This window comes from Ailuropoda melanoleuca, chromosome 7 (assembly GCF_002007445.2).
Source record: "Ailuropoda melanoleuca isolate Jingjing chromosome 7, ASM200744v2, whole genome shotgun sequence".
Taxonomy (NCBI): domain Eukaryota; kingdom Metazoa; phylum Chordata; class Mammalia; order Carnivora; family Ursidae; genus Ailuropoda; species Ailuropoda melanoleuca.
The window spans coordinates 49,695,759-49,718,055 of record NC_048224.1 but is presented as its reverse complement, the minus strand read 5'-3'; the positions used below and the strand labels follow the sequence as shown (position 1 = coordinate 49,718,055).

General features: G+C 38.0%; 1 protein-coding gene across 17 annotated transcripts in view; it reads left to right on the top strand.

The window, feature by feature from the left end:
• The window catches only part of DENND1A (DENN domain containing 1A), a 490,265-nt gene that overhangs the window by 132,099 nt on the left and 335,869 nt on the right, over nt 1–22,297 (top strand). For 14 of the 17 annotated variants that reach the window (XR_004626573.1, XM_034664475.1, XM_034664470.1 and 11 more), the window contains exon 4: nt 12,578–12,627. The exons of the other annotated variants lie outside the window; for them this stretch is intronic. Coding sequence is in view for 13 of the 14 variants with exons in the window: in XM_034664475.1 (XP_034520366.1) it covers nt 12,578–12,627 (50 nt within the window). In the remaining variant the exon portion in view is untranslated. The remainder of the gene's footprint in view (nt 1–12,577; nt 12,628–22,297) is intronic. 17 annotated transcript variants of the gene reach the window in all.

Genomic DNA, 22,297 nt, shown 5'->3' with positions numbered 1-22,297 from the left:
ATGTAGAACTTCTAGCACAGGACATGACATGTATTAGCTGCTTTCAGTCTCCTTCTGCTTGTCACTGTACCCCCTCCAGAGAGTGGATGACCATTGGTATATGAGGAACATAATAAAGGCTGAATCAGAAGAAGCTTATGTAGGTCAGTTAGATACTTTAAATTATATACATAATTCTTATGCTAAAGGCATAAATAGTAAATTTTTGACAGAAATGACTGATACCACATTTATACAAACTTTAATAGTTTCTTCCATTCCTTCCATTTTCTGTATCAAAAATAAATATTGGGGCACCCTGGCTGGCTCATTTGGGGAAGATGTGATTTCTTGGTTGTGAGTTCAAGCCCCACATTGGGTGTGGAGCCTACTTAGAAAAAAAAAAAAGAAGAAGTATTAATTCTTGGATAAATTCAGGTCTTCTTTGGCCTATGTGGTCTCACTGTTTCCTATGAAGATTAAACAAGAAGACCTGTAGACTGTTAGCATGGTGCTTGGCAATAGTCAGTGCTCCTTTTTTTTTTTTTTTTTGCTTCTCAACTCTCCAGATTATCATCCGGCCATTTTTCAGCACAGTCATTCACTGGATGTTTCCTCTGTGCTGGGTACTCCACCGGATACCGGCGGTGGATATAATTCCCACCATTCTTAACTCAGTCAAGTGGGAAAGACAGATTTGTAAATAAATATATTCCATCAGTTTTTCACATTTTAACATCTCTGAAATTGGGATGCATCTTACAGTTGATGGTATATCATTTGTAGCATTTTCCCCCCTAGTAGTACTGAAAAATAATAGTCTTATAACCAGTGCCGCCTTAAATGGAATGATACATAACAGATTACCGCAGTAAAAAGTCATGCTTTCTTTGTATACAGGAAAATGGACTTTGGATCTCAGAAGAAATACCAGATTATTAGGAGCATGTTCTGAAGAGAGATTTAAGACACTCCTGTTCAAATTTGTTACACTTCCTTTGTTGTTCTCTTCAACCATAATCCCTTTCCATGCTGCTGGGTTATTATTAAGATTCCTGTGTGAGGTTCCTCTTCCTTCTCAGAGGGATCGGAAGCCTGATAGGCACCCAGTTGTGTGTCTTTACTCTCCTGTGGTCCTGAGATCATGGTCAGTTTAATGCTAGGAATGATAGCAGCAGGATTGGGGTGGGAGCCCAGGTAAAGAGCTCACTGAGAATAGCCTCTGAACCCCTTGCAGTCTGGAAGACTTGGGGGTTATGGCAAAGTTAGAAAGTGAGATGCAAATGTGATGTAAAGGACTCAAACCTTGGTAGTGACATCAGTGTGCTACAATAAAGTCCTGGCTCCTTAACATGCCCTATAAGGCCCCTTATGATTTGGCCCCTGCCACCCTATCTAACCTCATCTTTAAAACACACACACAAAAAACAAAACGGTTATTTATTTATTTACTTATTTATTTATGTAACAGAGTGAACGAGAAAGCACAAGCAGGGGGAGCAGCAGAAGGGAGAGGGTGAAGCAGGCTCCCTGCTGACTAGGGAGCCCCATGCAAGACTTGATCCTAGGACCCTGGGATCATCACCTCAGCCGAAGGCAGACACTTAACTGACTGAGCCACCCAGGCGCCCCCCAGTCTCATCTTCTTGCACTCCTCTGCTCAGCATGCCAGGCTGATTTCAGTTCTTTGAATGTACCAAGGGTTCTTCTTCAGTGGCTCTTGCTCGTGCTCTTATTTTATTTTATTTTTTTTGCCTTTCTCTCCTTATTCCTCTTCCAGTCTTTGACCGGTGAACCCTTACTCATTCCCAAAGTCTCAGCTCAAGATGCCACTTCCTGAGATGTCTAATTTCAGGCCCCCATCATTTTGTCGTAGAGCATTCTCTTCTTTTACAGATCCTGTTGTGTCAAATTCTACATTCATGAATTCACTTGCAAAACATCCGTCTTTCCAACTAGATCAGAAGTTCCATGCAGACAGGGTCCTTTGCACGTTGGTTCTAAAATGTTATCTTAGGGAAATATATCCATTTCCTTTTTTTTTTAATTTAATTTAATTTTATTTTATTTTATTTAAAGATTTTTATCTTTAAATATTTATTTATTTATTTATTTATTTATTTATTTATTTATTTATTTGACAGAGAGACAGCCAGCCAGCAAGAGAGGGAACGCAAGCAGGGGGAGTGGGAGAGGAAGAAGCAGGCTCCCAGTGGAGGGGCCTGATGTGGGGCTCGATCCCAGAACGCCAGGATCACGCCCTGAGCCGAAGGCAGAGACTTAACGACTGGAGCCACCCAGGCGCCCCTCCATTTCCTTTTTTAAGATGACTGAAATACGCTTCATTCCAGGGGCTCCCTTCTGTGTGCTTTCTTGTTTATTAACTTTTGGGAAGCTTTTAGGGAATCAGAAGCTTTTCTTCACAGAATTATTTTAAAATTCAACAGCCAATTGGCAAATACCTGAATCTAAGTCACACAAATGGATCGTCTCTCCCCCAGCAAGTAATAGTGGTTGTCTGAGCTCCTTTCTTGTTTTGATGGGGTGAAAGAGCATAACAAGCAACAGTGTTCTAGAAACCTAGATGATGCATCTGGATTTTCAACTTGCTAAGCTTGAATTCTTATGGGACACAAGGCAGAAATGTCCAAAAGGCAGTTGGGATAGAGCCTGGTGTTAGACATACTCTAGAAGCGAAGATTTGAATTTGAGACTTTTACATAATGATAATTAAAGTGTAAATAGACTATTATCAGAAGAAAATGCAGAGTGGGAAGAAGGAAGGTAAAATCCTAGGAAACACACTTTAGGGGAAGAGGTTGAAAGAAGGACCCGAAAATGAATAGTGAGAAAGCCCTTCTATGTTCTACATCTAACAGAACGTTGGGTACGTAATGTCTGTTGTTTGTGTGAGTGGTGAGTGAAGCACTAGAAAAGGCTTTCTTCTTTAATACTTTTTATGATATTATGAACAAAATAACTCCCTATTGAAGAGCTGTCAGTGATCCAAAGAGCATCAATCTATTTATCTGTTAAGAAACCCCTAAAACTTACCTGTGGTAGTAGTGAGCTGTTAAGAAGGAATTGTTTCTCTGAAGAGTTTATGCTACAAAACAGTTGTGAATTTTGAGTGGTAGAAATATGTTTGATTTGTAATTCTTTGTCTCTGGTTGTTTTTTTTTTTTTTGTATTTTAAATAATTTTCCAAAAAGAGAACATGTTTGTATGCAGTAAGACAATTAGCCACTTAGCAATAACCATGTGTGAATTGTTGGATCACCATAGAGCCAATGTGATTGGCATGGTCATTTTACCTTTCAGAAATTTCTGAATTTGAGTCTTGGTGAGTTTGGGTTGTGTTGTATGACAAGGCTCTTGACACTCTAATCAGGGGCTGTCAAACTATAGTCAGCTGGCCAAGTTCTGCCCAGTAGTGATTTATGTGTGACCTTTGAGTTAAGGTGGTTTTTACCTTTACGAAGAGTTATTTGAAAAAAAAACAACCCAGAAGAATCGTGACAGAGTTCATAAGTGTTCTGCAAAGTCTAAAATATTTACTATCTGGTCCTTTAGAGAAAAAGTTTGCTGACTCCTTTAGTTTGTAAGTTGTAAGTGAAATGAACCAACAATTCCATAGGAAAACCTCAAATTGATGACTGCCATTCCAGAATGTCTTGCATGTCATTAAGCTTTTCTTTTAAATAGTGACTTAGCTGTTCAGTTATGAGAACATTTTTGTTGGTGATCAACTCTTGATTGATTGATAACTGCCTTGTGTGACTTGACAGTGTGGTCAGAGGGTAGAAGGCTTTCAGGACTGTTTGGTATCTCATAGACTAGTTCTGGAAAGTGTTGCCGTCTATTCTGATACTATTGTTGTGTTTATAGTTTATCCCAGCCTCAAGTAAACATTGGCATGTACCCGTTAAAGCAACGTATGTAAAGTACAATAGAAACATACATGTGGAATTGAATTATTTTCTTTGTTTACAGTTTTCTGGCCCTCTGAAGAGACACTTTCTAGTTGCAAAAGAGTGAAATCCTTGAATGTTAGATTTTGGAAAGCTATTTGCATTGTATAAATTTTAAAATTTCAATACTATTTCATATCACCTGCCTTCTGTCTTTATAATGATATGTCATTGATCTGTTCTGAGTATAAATTTCCTCAGTTCTTGAGTCCTCCTGATATCGTTTTATTAGAATCTGCAAGTTGGGGGGAAATAAAAGTTGATTTGAACCAGTTCTGTAATTGGAGATGACTGTTCAGTGGGGCCCTGTCTAATCAATTGCTAAATAATTCTCTCTCAAAAGCAGATTTGATATTTACATTTTGATCTTCATAGTCTGTTCCCAGTGTTTGTTGATGGTGTCTGACATCTCCTGCCACTGGATAAATAAAGCCTATTATTTCCTTTTCAACATTTTAAGCGATTACTCTCATACAAGAGCTGAGAAGCGGAAGGTTAGATATATTATCAAACTATGATCCTGTCTATCCGAAGAAGCTGGGAACCTTGATTAATATGCCTTGTTAACTGATGATTTCAGTTCCATACTGGTAGTGCTAGAATAATTTGTATAAACCAAGCAGTACAGATTCCTTATTTTAGCACTAAGACTTACAAAGGCTTCTTTTAGCAGCCTTTAATTTTGTACTTATGTATGTGACATAGCCTGTGGCTGTGATAGCTACTGTGAATCTCCAGTTGTTTGGGGATGAAAGGAGGAGGCAGCTGGAAACTCGGTAGCTACATCTAGCTGTCTACCTAGAGAAGGCCTTGATTTCAAGTTTATCTAAACAAGCTCGACTAATCCCAACTATCTAGGGGGATCCACTGTCAAAACAAGCAGCGTGGCCCTGAGGCAAACACAGCTATACAGAAATGAAGGCTGGGGCTTCCAATACTCCGATGACTGCATACTGGAGGCTTTTTTTCCCCCCTGAAAGAGGGTAAGAGAGGTAGAATTTGCATAATGCCTTTTCATTGGAAACTTTTGGAAAGCTGACAGACCTCCAGCTTATAGATCTGTAGCCACAATACAGAGTCTATAGGAGAATCCTTGAATGACCTAACCATATTGAAAGAAAATATAAAAGCGTCCAAGTATAGCCAAGTGAGAGAGGGAAAGAGGCTGATGCATTGTCTAACATCTGCTGTACTTCTCGTTAGTTTTGTTCTTTGCTATTCTGTGTGGACTTTGGAGAAGCCTAAGACAGCCTAACATGAATCCTATAATCTTCCTTCTGAATATTTATGTAGTGTGCCAGCTTCTAAGCTGTCCTTTGCGTTTTCCTACTTCCCCCTCATTTTCATGCTCTCAAATGAGGCCAACATTTCAAAAGCTAAATAAATGTTTGTGAATGTTTATAAAAGATTTGCATAAATTTGTCCTTGTCTGACAAAGATCACTTTTTTCTTATGCCAGTTCTGAAAAAAAATTTTTTAAGGTTTTGGTGCTTGTCTTGACAACAAAGTCCTGCATCCCAGAACAATGATTGCTGATTAAGTGGGTATGCAATTGTGACTGAATAGGCTTTCAAGATACTGGGTAAAAAGGCCTATCATCTGAAGGCTGAATTATAGAATTTAGAAAATGTTATCAGAAGTACACATTTAAATCTATTTTTTGGTACCATACCATTAGGTGAGACAAAGAGTTCTTACAAGTTAAAAGTATAACCACCCACGGTTTTAAAAATTCTTCTGTATAAATTTTAATAATTAGAATGTTTCAGTAACTCAGAATATCACTTTTCTTTCCTGTGATTGAACATATTTAAAAATAATTTTTAGACCTGTAGGCACTCTTTGGAAACCCTAAGTCTACCAGTTGTGCGTGTTAATATGGTTACTGGGGTAGTGATCAGAGGAAATAAACCAGGCATGCCTTCAGGACCTCGAATGCACAATCATACCTTGAGAAAATCTACACAAAATGTGTGTTAGGGCTTAATTATAGGACACACACACACACATACACACACGCAGCCGAGACACTTGTGCCACCAATGTGTTTGCTGAATTCATTTATCTTTTAAAATTAGAATGGATTTTGTGGGGTGGCAGGGGATGTTGTGGGTAGAGGTGCTAATTCAGTTCAGAGATATTCAAAGATTGGCAGGAGAGAGAGGTAACAGCCAGTTCTGTTAGTCCTTTGGTTGTATTGGTTTAGAGGCTTAAGTTGTCATTAAGGCACAAACTAGAGCCACTTCTCTGACACAGTTTTTATCACATCTGCTAGGCTTGTGTCCCAAGAGGAGACGTGGAGAGCAGTGAATTCAGCATGGGCCCATTATCGACCGCTTTTTCGTGTGTTGTAAAAAGAGTGAGACCTCAGGGAGGCTTGGAGCCTCCTCCCGTGTAATGTCCAAGTCAGATTTGAAGGACTGGTGGCAGGAAAGCTTTGGCCTTTGGGTGTGAATTCTAAGAAATAGAGGCACAATTAAGTTTAAAAAATTCAAGGACTTTGAGCTTGATAATGAAAGATTTTTTTCCTAGACTAATGTGAGCAGAAAAGTTGCCCATCTGTGCACATTTTTGTGTGCATTTAAAATATTTAAAAGCTGACAGCTTTTAATATGCTTACAAAATACGATTTCTATCAGTGCTCTTTTTTTTTTTTTTTTAAATAGTATCTTCCTGAGGGCAAGTTGCTTCTTCAGTGAAATCATGTTTGCAGTTTTACTGTTGGGACCCTCTTCCTTTGGTATGTGCTGACTTGTGTTTCCCCCTCCCCCATTTTCCCCAATCTTTCTTCCTTTTAGGTTATATTGGTAATATAAATGTTCAGATAACAGGACTTAAAATGTTTAAGGAAATGAACAAGGCAAAGTATTTTACAGTAATAATATTAAGTCCAAGGAATTCTACTACTGATGCCACCAAATGCTAGTTGTAAGAGAATCTAACCAAATCATTTGTTCGTTTTTTAAGTATTTGAAACAAGTGTAAACAAGTTTATTGACCTTAAAAATATAGCTCTCTCATTTTCACCTCTTTGCTATAAGCTTTCAAGTTAATAAAATGAAATCTCAGAATAGAGGATGTGATAGTACTGTAATTTGGGAATGACATTGTTTTAAGTAATTATTTGAAGATACAGAGGGATACAAAAGGAAAAAGTGATTTTAAATTTTTTTCTACAAGATCCAGTATTTTCACTTTGGACTTCAAAGGTCATGAAGATCTATACTTAAAAAGTAGTTTTAGAGGTGGCTTTTCAGCTGTTGTAAGCATTCCACAAAGCTACTTAATTTAGATATAAAATGTAGATAAAAAATTATATGATACATGATATAGAATATGATGAATTTCTATAGTTTTTTGTAATTTTATCTTTGAAATACAACATTGAATGTGTATATTAGGCATTATACAAATTAGCATAATGATGATATATATATGACTCAAAATTAACTAACATTTGTAAGGGGAAAAAAAAGTAAACTGGGAGTAAATATTGAAATATTACCAAAGAAAGGAATCAGATTCTGTAGCATTTGAGCAACATTGTTAGAAATCTGACCCGGGTTTTATGCTTAGGTGTTGAAAGGCCTTTCTGTAAAATCCCTTATTCAAAGATTTTTCTCACTGGAATTTTTTTTTTTTAAAGTTTGGCTGTAGCTATAGTATGGCTCTTGAATTTAATTTGACATTTATAGAGAAAGAGAAAAAATTGTGTTTCCTATTTTCATATTTAGAAATTTCTGATCAACATTCTTGAGCTTGGCGCTAATTAAGCTTCTAAAAACTTCTTAAAATTCTGTTTTACCCTTCTTAATCATAAGCATTAAAACCTCTGGTAGCTTTCACTTGGGGTCTCTGGTTTTAACTTGAAATGGCTTAGAGTAGAAATTTTGTTAGCTTTTTTTGTGTTTGGATTTTGTGTGTGTTCTGTTTTTAACTTTCAACTTGAGTTTTAAGATTATCAATCAAAGGCTTTTCTTTCATGTCAGTGGCACTGATCTCAATTGCAGGACTTAGACGGTCAGCATTTCCCTCATTCTATTAAAAAAAAAAATTTAAGCATTGAAATAGAGTATTTTAGGAATTTGTGCTCCACTGATCTTTTCATCACACATCTACATTTTGAAATGAACAAATAAATTAGATATAAAAAACTCAGGAAATGTTCTCCCACTGTTTCTCCGTCTCTCCCTCCTTCACTCTTTTTGGACAAAGGTAAATTATCGACTGCTGTACTAGCTTTCAACAAGCTACAAAGAGGCTGATTATAGCTATATGTATTTTAAAATACATTCATTTACCCAGGCTATCTCTTTCCTTTATTTAAATGTTTTCCTGCAAACATTTTCTTTTTGCTTTTTAACTATTGAAAATGGGTCTCATCTCCCAACATTCTGTAACCCCATGGGCATTATAATCAGCCTGTGCTTTTGTCTTTCAGATAGCATTTATTTGTGGGGGTGTGTATGTCTGTGTCTGACTGTCGGTTGTTTTCATCTGCTGAATGCAACTAATTTTTGTTTATGGGTTTCAGTGAAGCAATGAAAACAAAGTATTGACATCCAAACTGATGGCTGTTGCAGGATCTTGTACACCTCCCTACCTGCACCCCAAATTTAGAGCAACTTGGTTTAGCCTTGTTATTAATAATCTGTTGACTGCATCAAATTGAGTCTTCGAAGTTTTGCTTCCAGATAGGATTCTATGATGGATCATGTAAATTTAAAACTTTACCAGGTTTTTAAGAGAAGCTTCAGCAGGACAAAATCCACTTTCTCCAGATTGGAGCAAGTCCCCTTGATGGACCTTCTGACCGGAGGAGAATTCACATTGGATGAAATGAATCTTGAGTTCATTTCTCATTTTCATTTGCAAGTGAATCCAGTGTTAGGTGTGTGGATTTCATGTTTGGTTCAAACTCTGAGGCTTGGTATCTCCTTGTGGGCAGAGCTTTGTAGACGTTGTTGCTTTTCTACTACACTGTGCAATCTGCTTTTGATATATGCATGAGTGAAAGGTTTGTGCAACTGCCTATCCTCCATGCATCCCCCCACACCCTCTGCTCTTATTTCTTCCCACATGAAGTATCGTTGATTTTGTTAGGAAGAAAAGCCCTTTTAGAAATTGCCTATTTCATAAATTGTCTAGTGACACAAGGGGTTGAATGCTGAATTCTTGTCTCATTTATTTTGAAAACTTTGCTACTGAACTCACCTTAATCAATGAGCTCAGTGCTGTCTCCAATAAGTTATGTGTTGGATATATTGATTGGGAAGGATTTTAGAAAACCCGTCTGGGGTTTATAATGTCAGCAGTGTTTTGATTATGAAAAGAGTTGGAACCTGGGGACATGGAACCAGGTGGCGAATGTCCTAAAGCCAGTGGTGACATGGTGGACTGGTTCCCTCCTGGGATCTAGTTCATGCCCTGCACTTTAACTGTGGTGACTGGCTACTATAGATTCACTTTTTTGCTCATTAAAATGTTAAAAAATCAAACTGTACATAAAAAGATTTGTGAAAATATAAACTTGGGAATTGATCTGGAGAGCTGGCACAAGTTTCCCCACCCCCTGCCTTAGCAATGAGGTCATTTACATTTCATCAGCCGTACTGCATCTTGAAGATCTGATTTATGTGGCAGTAGTTGAGGTTGTACTGAGGCTGGTTGTCTGAAAGAGCTTGTGTAGGCAAGAGGAAGAGGGGAGAAAACAGGAAAATTACCATTTACAAAGAAGGTTCCCCAGCCAAAGACACAGATCCTAGAGAGAAAAAAGGGGTTGCTAACTGCTTAGTGACTTTTTCCAGTAAAGTTAATATTGAAAGACACTCTGCCATAAATATAATGCTCAAATTATATTTAAATCAGGGTTTTGAAGTCCCTTCTCTTGGGGAGTGGTACTTTTCATATTCAGGTAATTGTATTTTTCTTTGGAAATAGAGGAAAAGGTAGTTAAATGTGTATATATAGGCAAAAATCAGTATTAAGAAAATTGTTTTGTCTCAGCAGTTTTTATTTAGAAGAAACATTGCTTGTTGTTTTTTCCCTGTCTTCTGCTTATCAAACTAAGAAGATTTTTCAGTTCTGATTGAGATAATGTGTGAATATGCCTAACACAGAGTAGATGTTCATTTTGTTTTCTCCTCTGACAGCACACCACTGGCTTGTTTGACTTAAATTGGACTATCAAGCTCTTGTAATATCACAAACATGAAGAAACATATTGTAAGGCACAAACATGTGCCTACATTTGTCTATATTCCCTTCCCTCCTCCCCTCCTCCTGCCCCATTGCTTAATTAGACTTATCACTGCTTTCTTGGGTAAAAGGAAAGCTCTTGGGAGGTGGGCTATACCCAGCCTACATTGGGTATTTTGATATTTGTTCTAATATTATCTGACAGACAAGTTCATGGTTGGTTATTACTCTTGACATTAGAAAGTGGTAAGTAGTTTCTATATTGTAGTGAGTAATAAGTTGGGCATATTAGATTCCTTTGACTCTGCTGTAGAGCACAATGCTTCCTCGGAGCCATGGGGGTCCTTTCTTTCAAAAATCTTGAGGCCTTTTGGCAGCTCCACTCCAGCATAGAGTAGAGAAGCACTTCTGCACCTGTCACTTCTGAGGGTAAAGGATAACTGTCTTTGTAGCTGATGTTGGCAGTGAGTGAGCACTGGGTACTGAGTTTTAAATGGTGCTCAGTACATACACTGAAGTCGGGAGATGCTTTGTGGTATCTGAAACTTGATGTGAAAGGAAATTTGTAAGGATTTTTTTTTTTTTTGCATGTAAATCATAAGAGTTTGGTATATGTGGGTTAGACTGTGTTTTAGACTGCAGGCATTAAAATGATTTCTATTACCTTTTCCCTAATATTTGCCTGATACTAACATTATGCACTGAGGAATGGCTCATTTTTCTGATTCTAAATTAGCTTTGGCAATTTATTTAAACATAATTAGTTTTAAAACAATATATACGGACTTCTGGATGCCACATTATGAAATTAACTGATGTATCAATAATGCCTTATAGAATGTGCTGAAGTATTGTTACCCACTCTTTTTCATTTTTTAGTTTCCTTTGCCTTTACTTTTTCATGACATGCCTTAACTGTGCTGTGATATACATAGTACCAGTCCAAGATGATATTAAAAAATAGGATATGCTCAATTGAATTATGTAGGCGGAACATGCTCTGGCAGAGCAAGTCAATGTGCTTTCTGCTTCATTGAGTGGGTTATTAGATTGATGTGGTTTATTTCTTGAATGATAGAACTGGTTTTAAAAATAAATGAAGCGAGAAGCATCAATTCAGTTAGCATTGATAATTCATTATTATTGGTTAGAAAAGTGCTACATTTGTAAACTGATCTATAATTTATCACTTGGATTAGGATTTGCAATGGGCAGGTTTGTTTTAATTTGAAACAGCTTCTCAATGACTGAACAATGTGTTCTTCATTTTGTCTTGAAGTTGGGATTTTAAATAGTTAAAAAGCAAATCAAATGCATGAAAGGAATACTTTTTTAAAATTTATAACGTTGGTCTGTGAACTTATGATAAGCACCAACTGTGGGCTGTCCAAGTCTGCAGTTAAATTAAGTCAAGCTAGAGAAAATTTTATGAAGGAAGTAATAATTAATTACTTGTATATGTGTTTAGCTACATGTATACATGCCGTATACGTGGAAATGTGTCTCTTGGGAAAAGTGTCGCGCGCGCACACACACAGGCACACGCATGCGTGCACACACGCACGTACCCACTGTGTATTGTGTCTCATATAGTCGTATTCTTAATGCAAGAAGCTTCTCTTTTATGAATAAGTCTTTGAAATGTTGCTCTGCTTTTTGTTTCCTTTTTGTACACTTCCCCTGAATAATGCATTTAGTCTTATTACCTACATATTTGTAAAAAGATATTTAATCTGATAGTTCGCTTCGGATTTTCACAAATTACAAGGAGGTAAGTGTGCCCACTTACAATGACATTTACTGAAAATAGTGCATACTTAAAATTATTATTGTTTGATTACAAATTAAATTTATGCCAGAGATGGCAACTTCTTTATAAAGTAAGGAAATGAAGTTTTAAACTCTAAAAAATGTAGTTGACAACATTCAGGGACAATTATCTTCAAGTTGGCTTTCTATTCTGCTTGTGATTTGGCCTATTGATGTAGGGAAGCGTTGTCTAATCCTGGCCCCCTCTGTTCCTAGGTAACAGGCAAAAACGGTGCCAGCAACAGCGGCCCTGCCAGGCCAAACCCATGTGGCTCGGTGTTATTCACTCTGATCCATATGGTCAGGCTGGAGATGGTCCCTGGAGGGGTGTTAACACTCAGCAACCCAACCGCCTCCCTCCCTTCGGAGCTTTCCTGCGTGGCTCCTGCTGCTTGCCCATGTGTGATTCTTGATTAATTTTTCATTTTTAATGAAGTTTGATCATGTTTATTATTTCTCATGATTGACTGCCTGTACTCCTCCCATGTAATTGATAAAGCCCATATTTCTTCATCTGTCTCCTCTTTCTTTAGGGTAAAGTTGCTAGATTGTGTGCTGTGGTTAATGCTAGATTTATTGGTCCCATTAGATGTATAAATTATCTCTCTTTCTCTCCACAGGAAGTTCTACAGACTTTGACCAAGTTTTGTTTCCCCTTCTATGTGGACAGGTAGTGTCAGATTTTCAAACTTTACTAGAAAAGAAGTGTCAATAAACCTGCTATGGAAAATAAAAACCATACCATTCTTAACATTCCATCTGTTTAACCAAGATTTAAAACGTCTATGTTTGAAGGGGAGTTGCAGTATTCTCCTTTCCTGGGGATTTTATTGACACTATCAAAAAGTTTAAAGCTTAGAGCTTTGCGTTGATTGGTCTGTGAGGTGTATTTCGCATGACATTAAATTTTTGATTTTGGTTATCAGACTTGAACCGTGATTAAGAATGGTTGGTATTTATTCCAATGCTATTTCGTTTCTATTTACATATGAACATATTTAACTTAAGTAATGTTGCATTATTCCATGGCCTTATGAGTATTATATGGACTTCGTTTTTCTTTAATTCAACCAAAATTTAAATTACCACAGGCTTATCTTGTTTAAAGGTGTTCAGCTATTTAAAAGGCATGCTGCTTAATGGTATCTTGCATTTTAGGTGGCTAAGAATGGTATCTCTGGGGAACTAAGCATTTTCTTTAGGTTCTATACAAAAATATAAAATCACCTGAACATTTCCTTAGATTTTGCATTATGGTAAGCTCTTGGAAAGGTATCAATATAAAAACTCCAAGATAGTTAAAATACTCTGGCGGATTAAAAAAAAAAAAAAGGCACTGGTTAATGGTAACAATTTTGGAAGAGCTTTTTTTTTCTTTTTAAAGTGTAGAAAACTATAATATGCTAACAATATTAAGAAAATGTCAAAACAGTCCTCTAAATCTTATTTTTAAGAATGTGTAGTCTGCTGTATGTTTCATTACATTTTAAGCATTATTTTTAAAGCCATTTGTCCACTTGTTTACACTTTTTAATTTTCTCTTAGAGCATTGAACTTGAACTTTGCCTACATTATGTCTTAAAAAGTCCACTTTTAGTGACAGAAGTTTTAGAAAATATCATAAGTAATAACTGCCATAATATGTTCTAAGAAGGCTATAAAATGGCCCATCTTCAGGAAGATTCTGTGCTGTATTTCAGTGTACCCAAACCCGGCAGGCCTGAAGGATTTTAGTGGTTTCAAGTGCACGTGGGTAGTGTGCTGCTTGGTCTTTTCTACACTTTTGTAGGAGTGGTGTCCTGCTTTGTTTGGCAGAAACCTAAAAATGGTGTGAGATGAGAATTGGTAGCCAAAGGAGTTTAAAAGAGTACTAAAAAGCAAAAAGAGTACTGAAAAGCTGCACTGGAATGTTGCCAACCACTTATAATCACTGTTTTCCCTGGTTCTAACATGTTATTTTTAAGCCAATCAGCCATTGTAGTATTTCCAGACTTGGGCCTTTTAAAATCCTGGTACCAGGCTTGTTTTAGTAGTTAGTGGGTTGATGCTCAAAACAGAATAGCCTTAATTTTAAGAGGGTCAGTCTTTGTAATGAGAGTACTCTTATCTTTTCTTTATCCTGTTCCTCCTAAAAATAGCAAGGAAGTAGGGTTTTGTTTAGAGACGTTTAATGCAAACTTCACATTTATATGTATGAATTAGCAATGCATGAAATTTCCTCCGGTCACTTATAAAATGTATTACAAATTATGGCAAGGGCATATCTATATAAATTAATAAAGCTGAAATGTTTTTAAAATGTGATCAGGTATCTAACAAAGAAAAATTAAAATACATTTTTACATGACTTCTTGTAAGAGTGGTGATCTGTTTTGGGTAGGTATTCCTTAATTAACTTTGTAAACTAATATTGAAAGAAATGCACAATGAGATTAAATCCACCCCAACACACACACACCCCTCTCTTCCTCTCACACCAGCCACACTGCTCTACTTCCCTACCTGTCTTGGTGATTACATTCTTAAATGGAAAAAAAGTAGAGTCCCTAAATAATTCTAAAATCTTTTTTGTCAGCAATGTCCTGATGCATTTTCGTTGTTGTTAGAAGAACATTTTTCTTCTAAAAACGCTTCTCTCTAGATCACCCTCCCCTAATCATGTTTCTCATATTTTTTCACAAAACGATTTGGGACAGAAATGTCCCTTTATGGATCTATTTTAAGCCTTGCCTTGTACAGTGGTTCTTTCTTACGTTTCATTATATTCTACACCCTATAGGTGTCAATAACTTTAATTGATACAAAAAGACTCCACTTTATTTGAGGGCTATATTTTTCTCTTCTTTCCCCACTTCTAACCTTTGCAGACTTTCATGTAGAAGAGAGAATAATAATGACGTTTACTTACAATAAACTAAAGTCTTAATGTTACTATTTTTTTTATTATTACTTTGCAGTTAGCACTGTCAAATGGCTGTTCCCAGATTCTGGGGCCCACAGAGCCCCCCAGATGTATTTTTGATATTGTCTGCCTTAAAAAATATGTCAGCATGGGAGATGAGTAATGCCCTAGGTGATTACGTTCAAAAAAGAAAGCTTCCTAATCTTTTCAGTATCTGTGCTTTTCTACCCCAAGGAACAGTAATACAACTTTCTGACATTTCTAGTCTATATCAAGAGTGGGATTTTCACAGTCATCATCAAATCACCCGTTAACATTGACATCTTACTGTCTCTTGTGTTGTTTTAAGATTTTTCTTTCTGAAACTAGGACTTATGAAAAATAATAATGCCAGTAGCTCTTCAAAAGAAAGTGCTTTCTCATGTATCACCTCACTTTATCCTCCTATCCTAAGAGATGAGAACAGGTGCTGTTATCTTGATTTGAAAAAAATCTAAGCTGCGGAGAAATTAGAATTTGCCCTCGGTCCCCTTAGGCTGCTAGCACAACGTAGATGTCCATCTCCCAAATGAATACATTTTTCCGTAGAACATGTGGTGGGAAGATCAGTCACCAAATAGAGCAGAAAGGAAGGAAATTTATATTTGCGTTCCTAATTGATTCTAGTCAGCGTGCTGGCCATTTTCACATTAGTACTTCATTTGTTTTTCCCTGCAACTCTCAAAGATAGATGATGGTGGTAGCTCTTTTACAAAAGAGCAAAGGAAGGTTCCAAATGTGTAGTGTTATGTTGGGTGATATGGAAATGGTATTAGACTTGGAGTTCTGCCCTCTATGTGTTTCTCAGTCTAGTTCAGGAAGTATTATAAATACACATTACACAGTATCTCTCCAAAAGGATAGTGAGGTTAGGGAAGACTGAAATGGTCAGAGAAAACTTTTCACAGTGGGGGAGACTTGTGTTGAGTCTGCAAGGACTGTGAGAAGAGGGTAAGTGGAAGGGAGAGCCTAACACCCCATCTGCGCTGAAGAGCAAAGCAGAGGAGAAACCATGAGTGAGCCTAGAGGTTGTTCCGCCAGAGCAGATGGAGCCTGCTGGGGAGAGGGTGACGTGTGCTGTGCTAGCTTTCGCTCTGGCTACAGGAGGCCTTGAAAATGTGTGCGAGTGAGACGAAATTCATCTGGTTCAAACGTCCCATTTTACAGAAGGGAAACCAAGGTTTGTAGAGGTGAAATGATTTGCTTGTGGTCACAACTAAGTAATAACAGAACTGGTAAAGAAACACCTACCCTTATTCCCAGTGCAGAGTTACTTCTACCTTGTGCTGTCCTTGTGGCTCTTGGTGGAGAGGACTCTTGAAATAACAGTGCTGAGAGATCCCTGTTATCACTCTCAAAAACTTATCCTTATTGATGAAAGCTGTTTCTTAAAAAAAAAAGAAAGAAAGAAAGAAAGAAAAGGAAAAGAAAGGAAGAAAAAGAGATTTGTGTACCATTTCGTACTGTGGTGCTACTTGCCTGCACTTGGTAGCTGGCAGCCTGCTTCAGTCAGAGCACTCAAGAGACTCACTGGAGGACGGCAAAGCTCTTCCTTTCCAGGTTTGTGCTTACCGGAACCCAGCGAGTTAGCTACCATTCAGTGCCTCTGTACATCATCCTGTATCCCAGTACACACAAATGACACGAGCACAAAATGAAATGAAATCATCTTTTAAGGGTCAAAGGAAGGCATAGTTTAGTGATTTAGGATGTAACCACAGATGCAAATGTGATTCACACGCTATTTACCATTTTATTATGTCTGTTATGTGCCAGGCATTGTGCAGTGTTCTCCTCTTGCACTAAAAATTTACACACTAGCAAGCTTACCATAACCATAATGCCATATATGGGGAAACAGACTCAGAGGTTCAATAACTTGCCCAAGGCCCCACTCCTAGTAAGTGGTAGAGCTGCTTTTGGAACCCCCATTTATCTGACTTCCAATTCCATCTTCCTTTTTCTACTTTATCATACAGCCTCCATTATATCCATTAGACCATAACTAAAGTAACCAAAAAAACTTTCAAAGTTTCTCTTTTTTAATAAGATTTTATTAATTTGAGAGAGCAAGAGAGCGCACGAGTGAGGGGGAGGAGCAGAGGGAGAGAGAGAAGCAGACTCCCCGCTGACCTGGGGCTCGATCCCGGGGCCCTGAGGTCATAACCTGAGCCAAAGGCAGTTGCTTAACCAACTGAGACACCCAGGTGCCCCTCAAAATTTTTTTCAAAAGCAATGTGTATTTACTGTAGAAAAGTAGTAAATTCTGATAACTGAAGAGGAAACCTACACAGAAAATGAAACTATGTATGTGATTAGTGTGCTAGTCTGTATCTGCCCAGACCTTTGCTCTTGTTCCACGTCTACATGTTTATCCTGCTCTGCTTTGCAAAACTGAATTCCTTTGGCCCACTTTCATCCCTTGTGTTTCATCCTTCGTTTAGTCCCTTGGTTTGGTCCCATGAGTTAACCTGTGCCCTGTGATCATTTTCTACAACATTTGATAACAACGAAGCACTTGGGCCTCAGTGGACGGAACTTTGGGAGTAGCAACCTGGAGGACCAGGTTTTCGTTTTTGTTCTGCCACTGACTTGCTCTGTGCTGTGAGGCAAGTGATGTCTCCTCTAAGGGCCTTAGTTTCTTCATGGGTAAAATGAGGGGATTGGATTAGCTCTCTGCTGTTCCTTCTGGTTTTGCTACTTCTTGGTTTCCTAGTTATGATTCATTTTTGCTTTGTGAGGCTCATGTAGACGAGGGAGTGGAGAGATCTCTCCGAATTCTCTGGTGAGTTTCTCAAGCAGATAGGCGTTGCCCTGTAGCTGGCAGTGTATGACCTACTCTTGGTCCCCAGACATTTTGAGTCAGTGTCATTCTTGCCACTTGGATCTTTGAGCTTGGAATGTGAGAAACTTGAGTCTTAGGCAGATGAAAGGTTTATGGAAGGAAGCTTTGAGGCTCATGTAACTTAAGGCTGAGATGTGGTAGTTTGATAAAACTTGAGTCCTGCCTGATGTCCTGTATGCACAGATGGAAAGGAAAAGCAGCTCTTAAGGGTGCCCTGCAGTAGTGCTCAACAGGTAATTGTTAGTAAGCTATACTAAATCAAGGATGACAGAATGTTTGAGTTCCATCTCTCAAATTTTATAATTTCAGAACAGTAATTTTCACCTCGTATCCATTATATGCTTCTTTGTGTACGTTATTTATAATTCTCAGAACTGCTCTGCAAAGTATTATTTTCATTTTGTAGGTGAGGCTCAGAGAGGCACAAAATAGCTTGCTGGTGCTCACATAGCTGACGAGTGGCATATCTGGGATTCGAATTTGAATCTAAAGACCTTACTGTTTCTTCTCTCTCTTGCATCCTGAATCTCTGCCTTTGTGGAATCCATCTCCAGCAGCCTGAAAACTCTCTCCTTTTCATTCCCATTCAATGACTGCCTCATCGTCTCTTCTTGGAAGAGTTTAGCTGCACACTTCAGTTTATCCCTCAGCCCTCTCCAGTCTGTCTTCTGCTTCTGTCATTCAACTAGAGCTTTTCTTATCGAGGTCATCTGCAACCTCGATATTGCTCAGTTCGCTGCACATTTTTCTCTCTCTCATCATGACTCATGGGTACAGTTGACCAGTCCCTCCTCCTTGTTCTCCATTTTTCCTTTGATGGTCTTTTTTCCCTGCATTCTCTAATTCTCTAGGATCTCGTCTTAGATCCTCTTTTGTTTTTCTGAATGCTCCTCCTAAGGGATCTTGTTCTTCACCATGGTGTTAAATATGTCTGTGTGTAGATGACTTCAATTTATAGCTCTAGCCCGAACTTTTCCTCTGATTTCCTAAGTAGTATGTTCAACCATGTACTTGACATTTCTATTTTAAGGTTTCTCAGACTTAACATATCCCAAATGGAACTCTTAGATCTCCCCCCAAACTTGTCTTTTCTATCATAAAATGGTAATTTGCTGTCTTTTTTGCTCTCAGACATCTGCAAGCCTGTCATTTATACCAGCTAGCTATAACTTGGAACTGTCCACCCAGATCCATTTTCACTTTCCCTACATGACTTAGGCCTCCATCTAGTCTCACCTGGACTTGTACACTAGCCTCCTGATTACTTTCTCTGCTTCTGTTTCTTCCTTCTTCCAAACCGTTCTCCATAGAACAGCTACCATTGTGCACTAGGCTGTTTTTCTCTAGATGAAAACCATTCAGTGGCTTTCCATCACCTTTACAAAAACATCCTAAATCTTTGCCATGACCTGTGAGGCTTTCTTTATAATCTGGCTCTTGCTTTATCTAGCAACTTCATATCATGCCACTTTCCATTTAGCTCCTGCATGATAGCTGTGCTCGTGTCCTTTGAGTTGCTTGAACATGCCTAGCTCTTTCCTCTGCCTGAAACACCCAGGCCCTGCTTCTGAAGGGGTTGCTGCAACTCATCCTTCGGGGTCGGGATCGTTGTCACGTTTGAGAAGCTGTCTCTAATCTCCTTCTCTGAGTAGGCCCTTGCCTTCTCTTCCATTTGCTTCTATCTTTGTTCTTGCTTTCGTTTCATAAACCACTGGTACATGCAGCTGTGAGCTGTGTGGTACGCTTGTTTATTATTCCTCTCCAGCTGGTGGGAAGTCTCCATAGCAGGATGGATGGCGGGCACTTGTTATGGTGCCCAGTGGAGTAGTTGCTCAGTTTACAAGATGGACAACTAAACTAAAAGGCTAATATGGAAAATCCCATCTCTCACTGGAAGATTGGAATTACAGTGTCTGTTGACATGCTTCATGCCATTTATACACTCAGTCTGTAAATAACTCAAGATTAAGCAAAATGCTGCTGGAGGAGCGTTGAATGGCTCACCGGCATTTAAAAGTCAGCATGAATGTTAAAGTCTGGTTTGAATATTTGTTGCTTTTCTCCCTTGTTTTCTATATTCATCTAGGCCTGGGAAGCACAGCTAAAAGATGGTCTGGGCCCTGGCCTCCTGGGCATATTTCTGGAAATACTCAAATTTGGTTCTCTTGCTTGGTGGGAAGTGGTGTGTTTGATAAGACAATTATCTGGATTCCTCACATGCTTGAGTTCCTTTAACAGAGTTGCAAACTGCAGGTGAGGGAAGGGTTTCCTTGTGCCCAGTATAGCCTGGCAGAATGGAGAGGACATTAAACCGGAATTGGGCTTAGGATTTTGTTTTAGTCCTGATACTTTGGAAAAAAACAAACAAAATCAAAAAACCAACCCTGTGCCTCACTTTTCCTTTCTTAAAGTGAAAGGCTTTCTGCAGTTCCTCCCAATTTTAATCATCATGAAATCTCTGATTCCTGTTAAAAAGTTATGGATTTTAATACTGGAGGTGAACACGAAGCCTGCAGCCTTTAACGAAAGCAGAACCTTTCCACAAAGTCATTTTTATGGAGAAAGCGCGAACACTGTCCCAGAGCACGGCAGCAAGCAGAGAGGGAATGACAGATTTCTTGGAGGCTCAGAAGCCTTCAAGTTAACCTCTCACCACCCTTGCCTGACTTGTAGTTGATTGGAAATTGTCCAAGGAGAAAAGATTTTGGAGTTTGATGGTTTGGGGCCTCCTTTGTTTGTTTGTTTAAATGGCTTGTGCTTCACCCCGTTAGGAATTAAAAAGGTGAATCAACTGAGAATAATAAGTGCTGTCTCGTAAGCTATGAACCCCCTGTCCCCCCAAAAATCTTGTTCACTTTACTGAGAGCATGAGCAGCTCACTTGGTCACCCAGAGGACTGTCCTTTACTGAAAAGATGCAACAGAGAAGAGAGAAAGGCAAACTTTCTTTCTCCACTCATATAAGGATTACAAAAATGAGCCAGTGGGGAAGATTCTGAGTAAATGTATGATTTTAATATGAATTTTTGTTTTCCTTTAGATGGTAACTTAACAACTTGCATCTCTTTTATTAATTGTGTTTATTATGGACTGGCCTTTATGCTTATCTCACTTATTCCCAAAACCTCCTTTGGGTTGGGTGGTAGTTTCTCATTGTTACGCCAGGTAAAGAGACCGAGGTGCTTAGAGGTTAAGTAACTTGCTAAATGAAGGCCCAGTTAGCAAGTGATTGAGTTGGGATTTGAACCAAGTAAATGAGTAATGAATCTTTCTTTGAGCCTAGGATGTCGCTAAAAGCATTTTCAGCATTTTTAATGGTAGTGAAAAGATAATGGGGAAATTAATGACACTCAATTCACAAACGAGTTGTGTTCATTCTGTGTCCTTTTCCTAGAGATCCTGGGTGTTTTCTTTTCATTCAGTCCTATCAATACCCTTTCCTTCAAGGATGTTTCATTTTAAACATTGTAGAAGGGAAATCACACTCTGAGTTAAAATAATGAGCAGTCATATTTTGTATGATCACATAATAGTATTTCACAAAAGCATGACCTTATTTGTAACTTAGAATCATCGTGACCTGTTGCTTTAAATATTTTAATAATTCAGGTTTTTCTCCTCCCCCGGTGAGGCCCACTTTTCTCCCCAATCACTTTAATTATGTGAGCTAGAATCCTGTTTCTCACACATCTTCAGTTCTCAACCTTGTTAAAATTAATCATATAATCCCCCTTTAAAACATAGTATTAAATCACCATAGTAACACAGTATCCAAGCTTTATTGATAAAACATAACAGCCATAAGAAGGTAGAGTTTGGTGTCCCCTGGACAGCTCTATAACTTTTATAGAAATGTGTTCCTTCTTCTGGCTTGTGTAAGGTGGAGGGATAGCATTACTTACACCTGTTTTATTACCGCACTGCTTTTAAATTGCCACCTTGTTTTCGCTCACCTTCCTAGTTAAAAAAGGAGAGTGGAACACTTTCTTTTCTTTCCGAGTTATTTTCTTGTACTCTTTAACCACTCTCTAGGGGATGGAATTGTTTCCTTAAACATGACCAGGTAGGGTTCATTGACCTTTTTTGTACTGGGATACCTTGAAAGTCTCTTAATTTTCATTTGCTTGTGTGGTTTGTATTAAGGGAATTTTAGAAAGGAAGGCGATCCATATTTGAAAAACTAATTCATATCCTATCCAAAGACTCAATAAGTCTGCCTTTGGAAAAGGCCTGGTGAATGATTTTCATTTCTGCTGGCAGCTTATAAAGTAAATTATAGGTGAGAACACTGATTTAAATATTTTGTCAATTTGAGTGTATTTTGTAAAATATAGTGTATGTAAAATACAATATAGATTAATGAGTTCCTTTGAATAATTCAATGTCAAATTCCCAAATATTATGTTAGCATAAATTTATGTATTAGGATTTGGAATATTTAAGTTTTTAAAAAGGAATCCAAGCTAAATGGTAAACTGATTTTTGGGTTTTTTTGTAAACTGATTTTAGAAAGTGGTCTTTAAAACATTTGCAACAGCAAAAAAAGTTTCTAAAT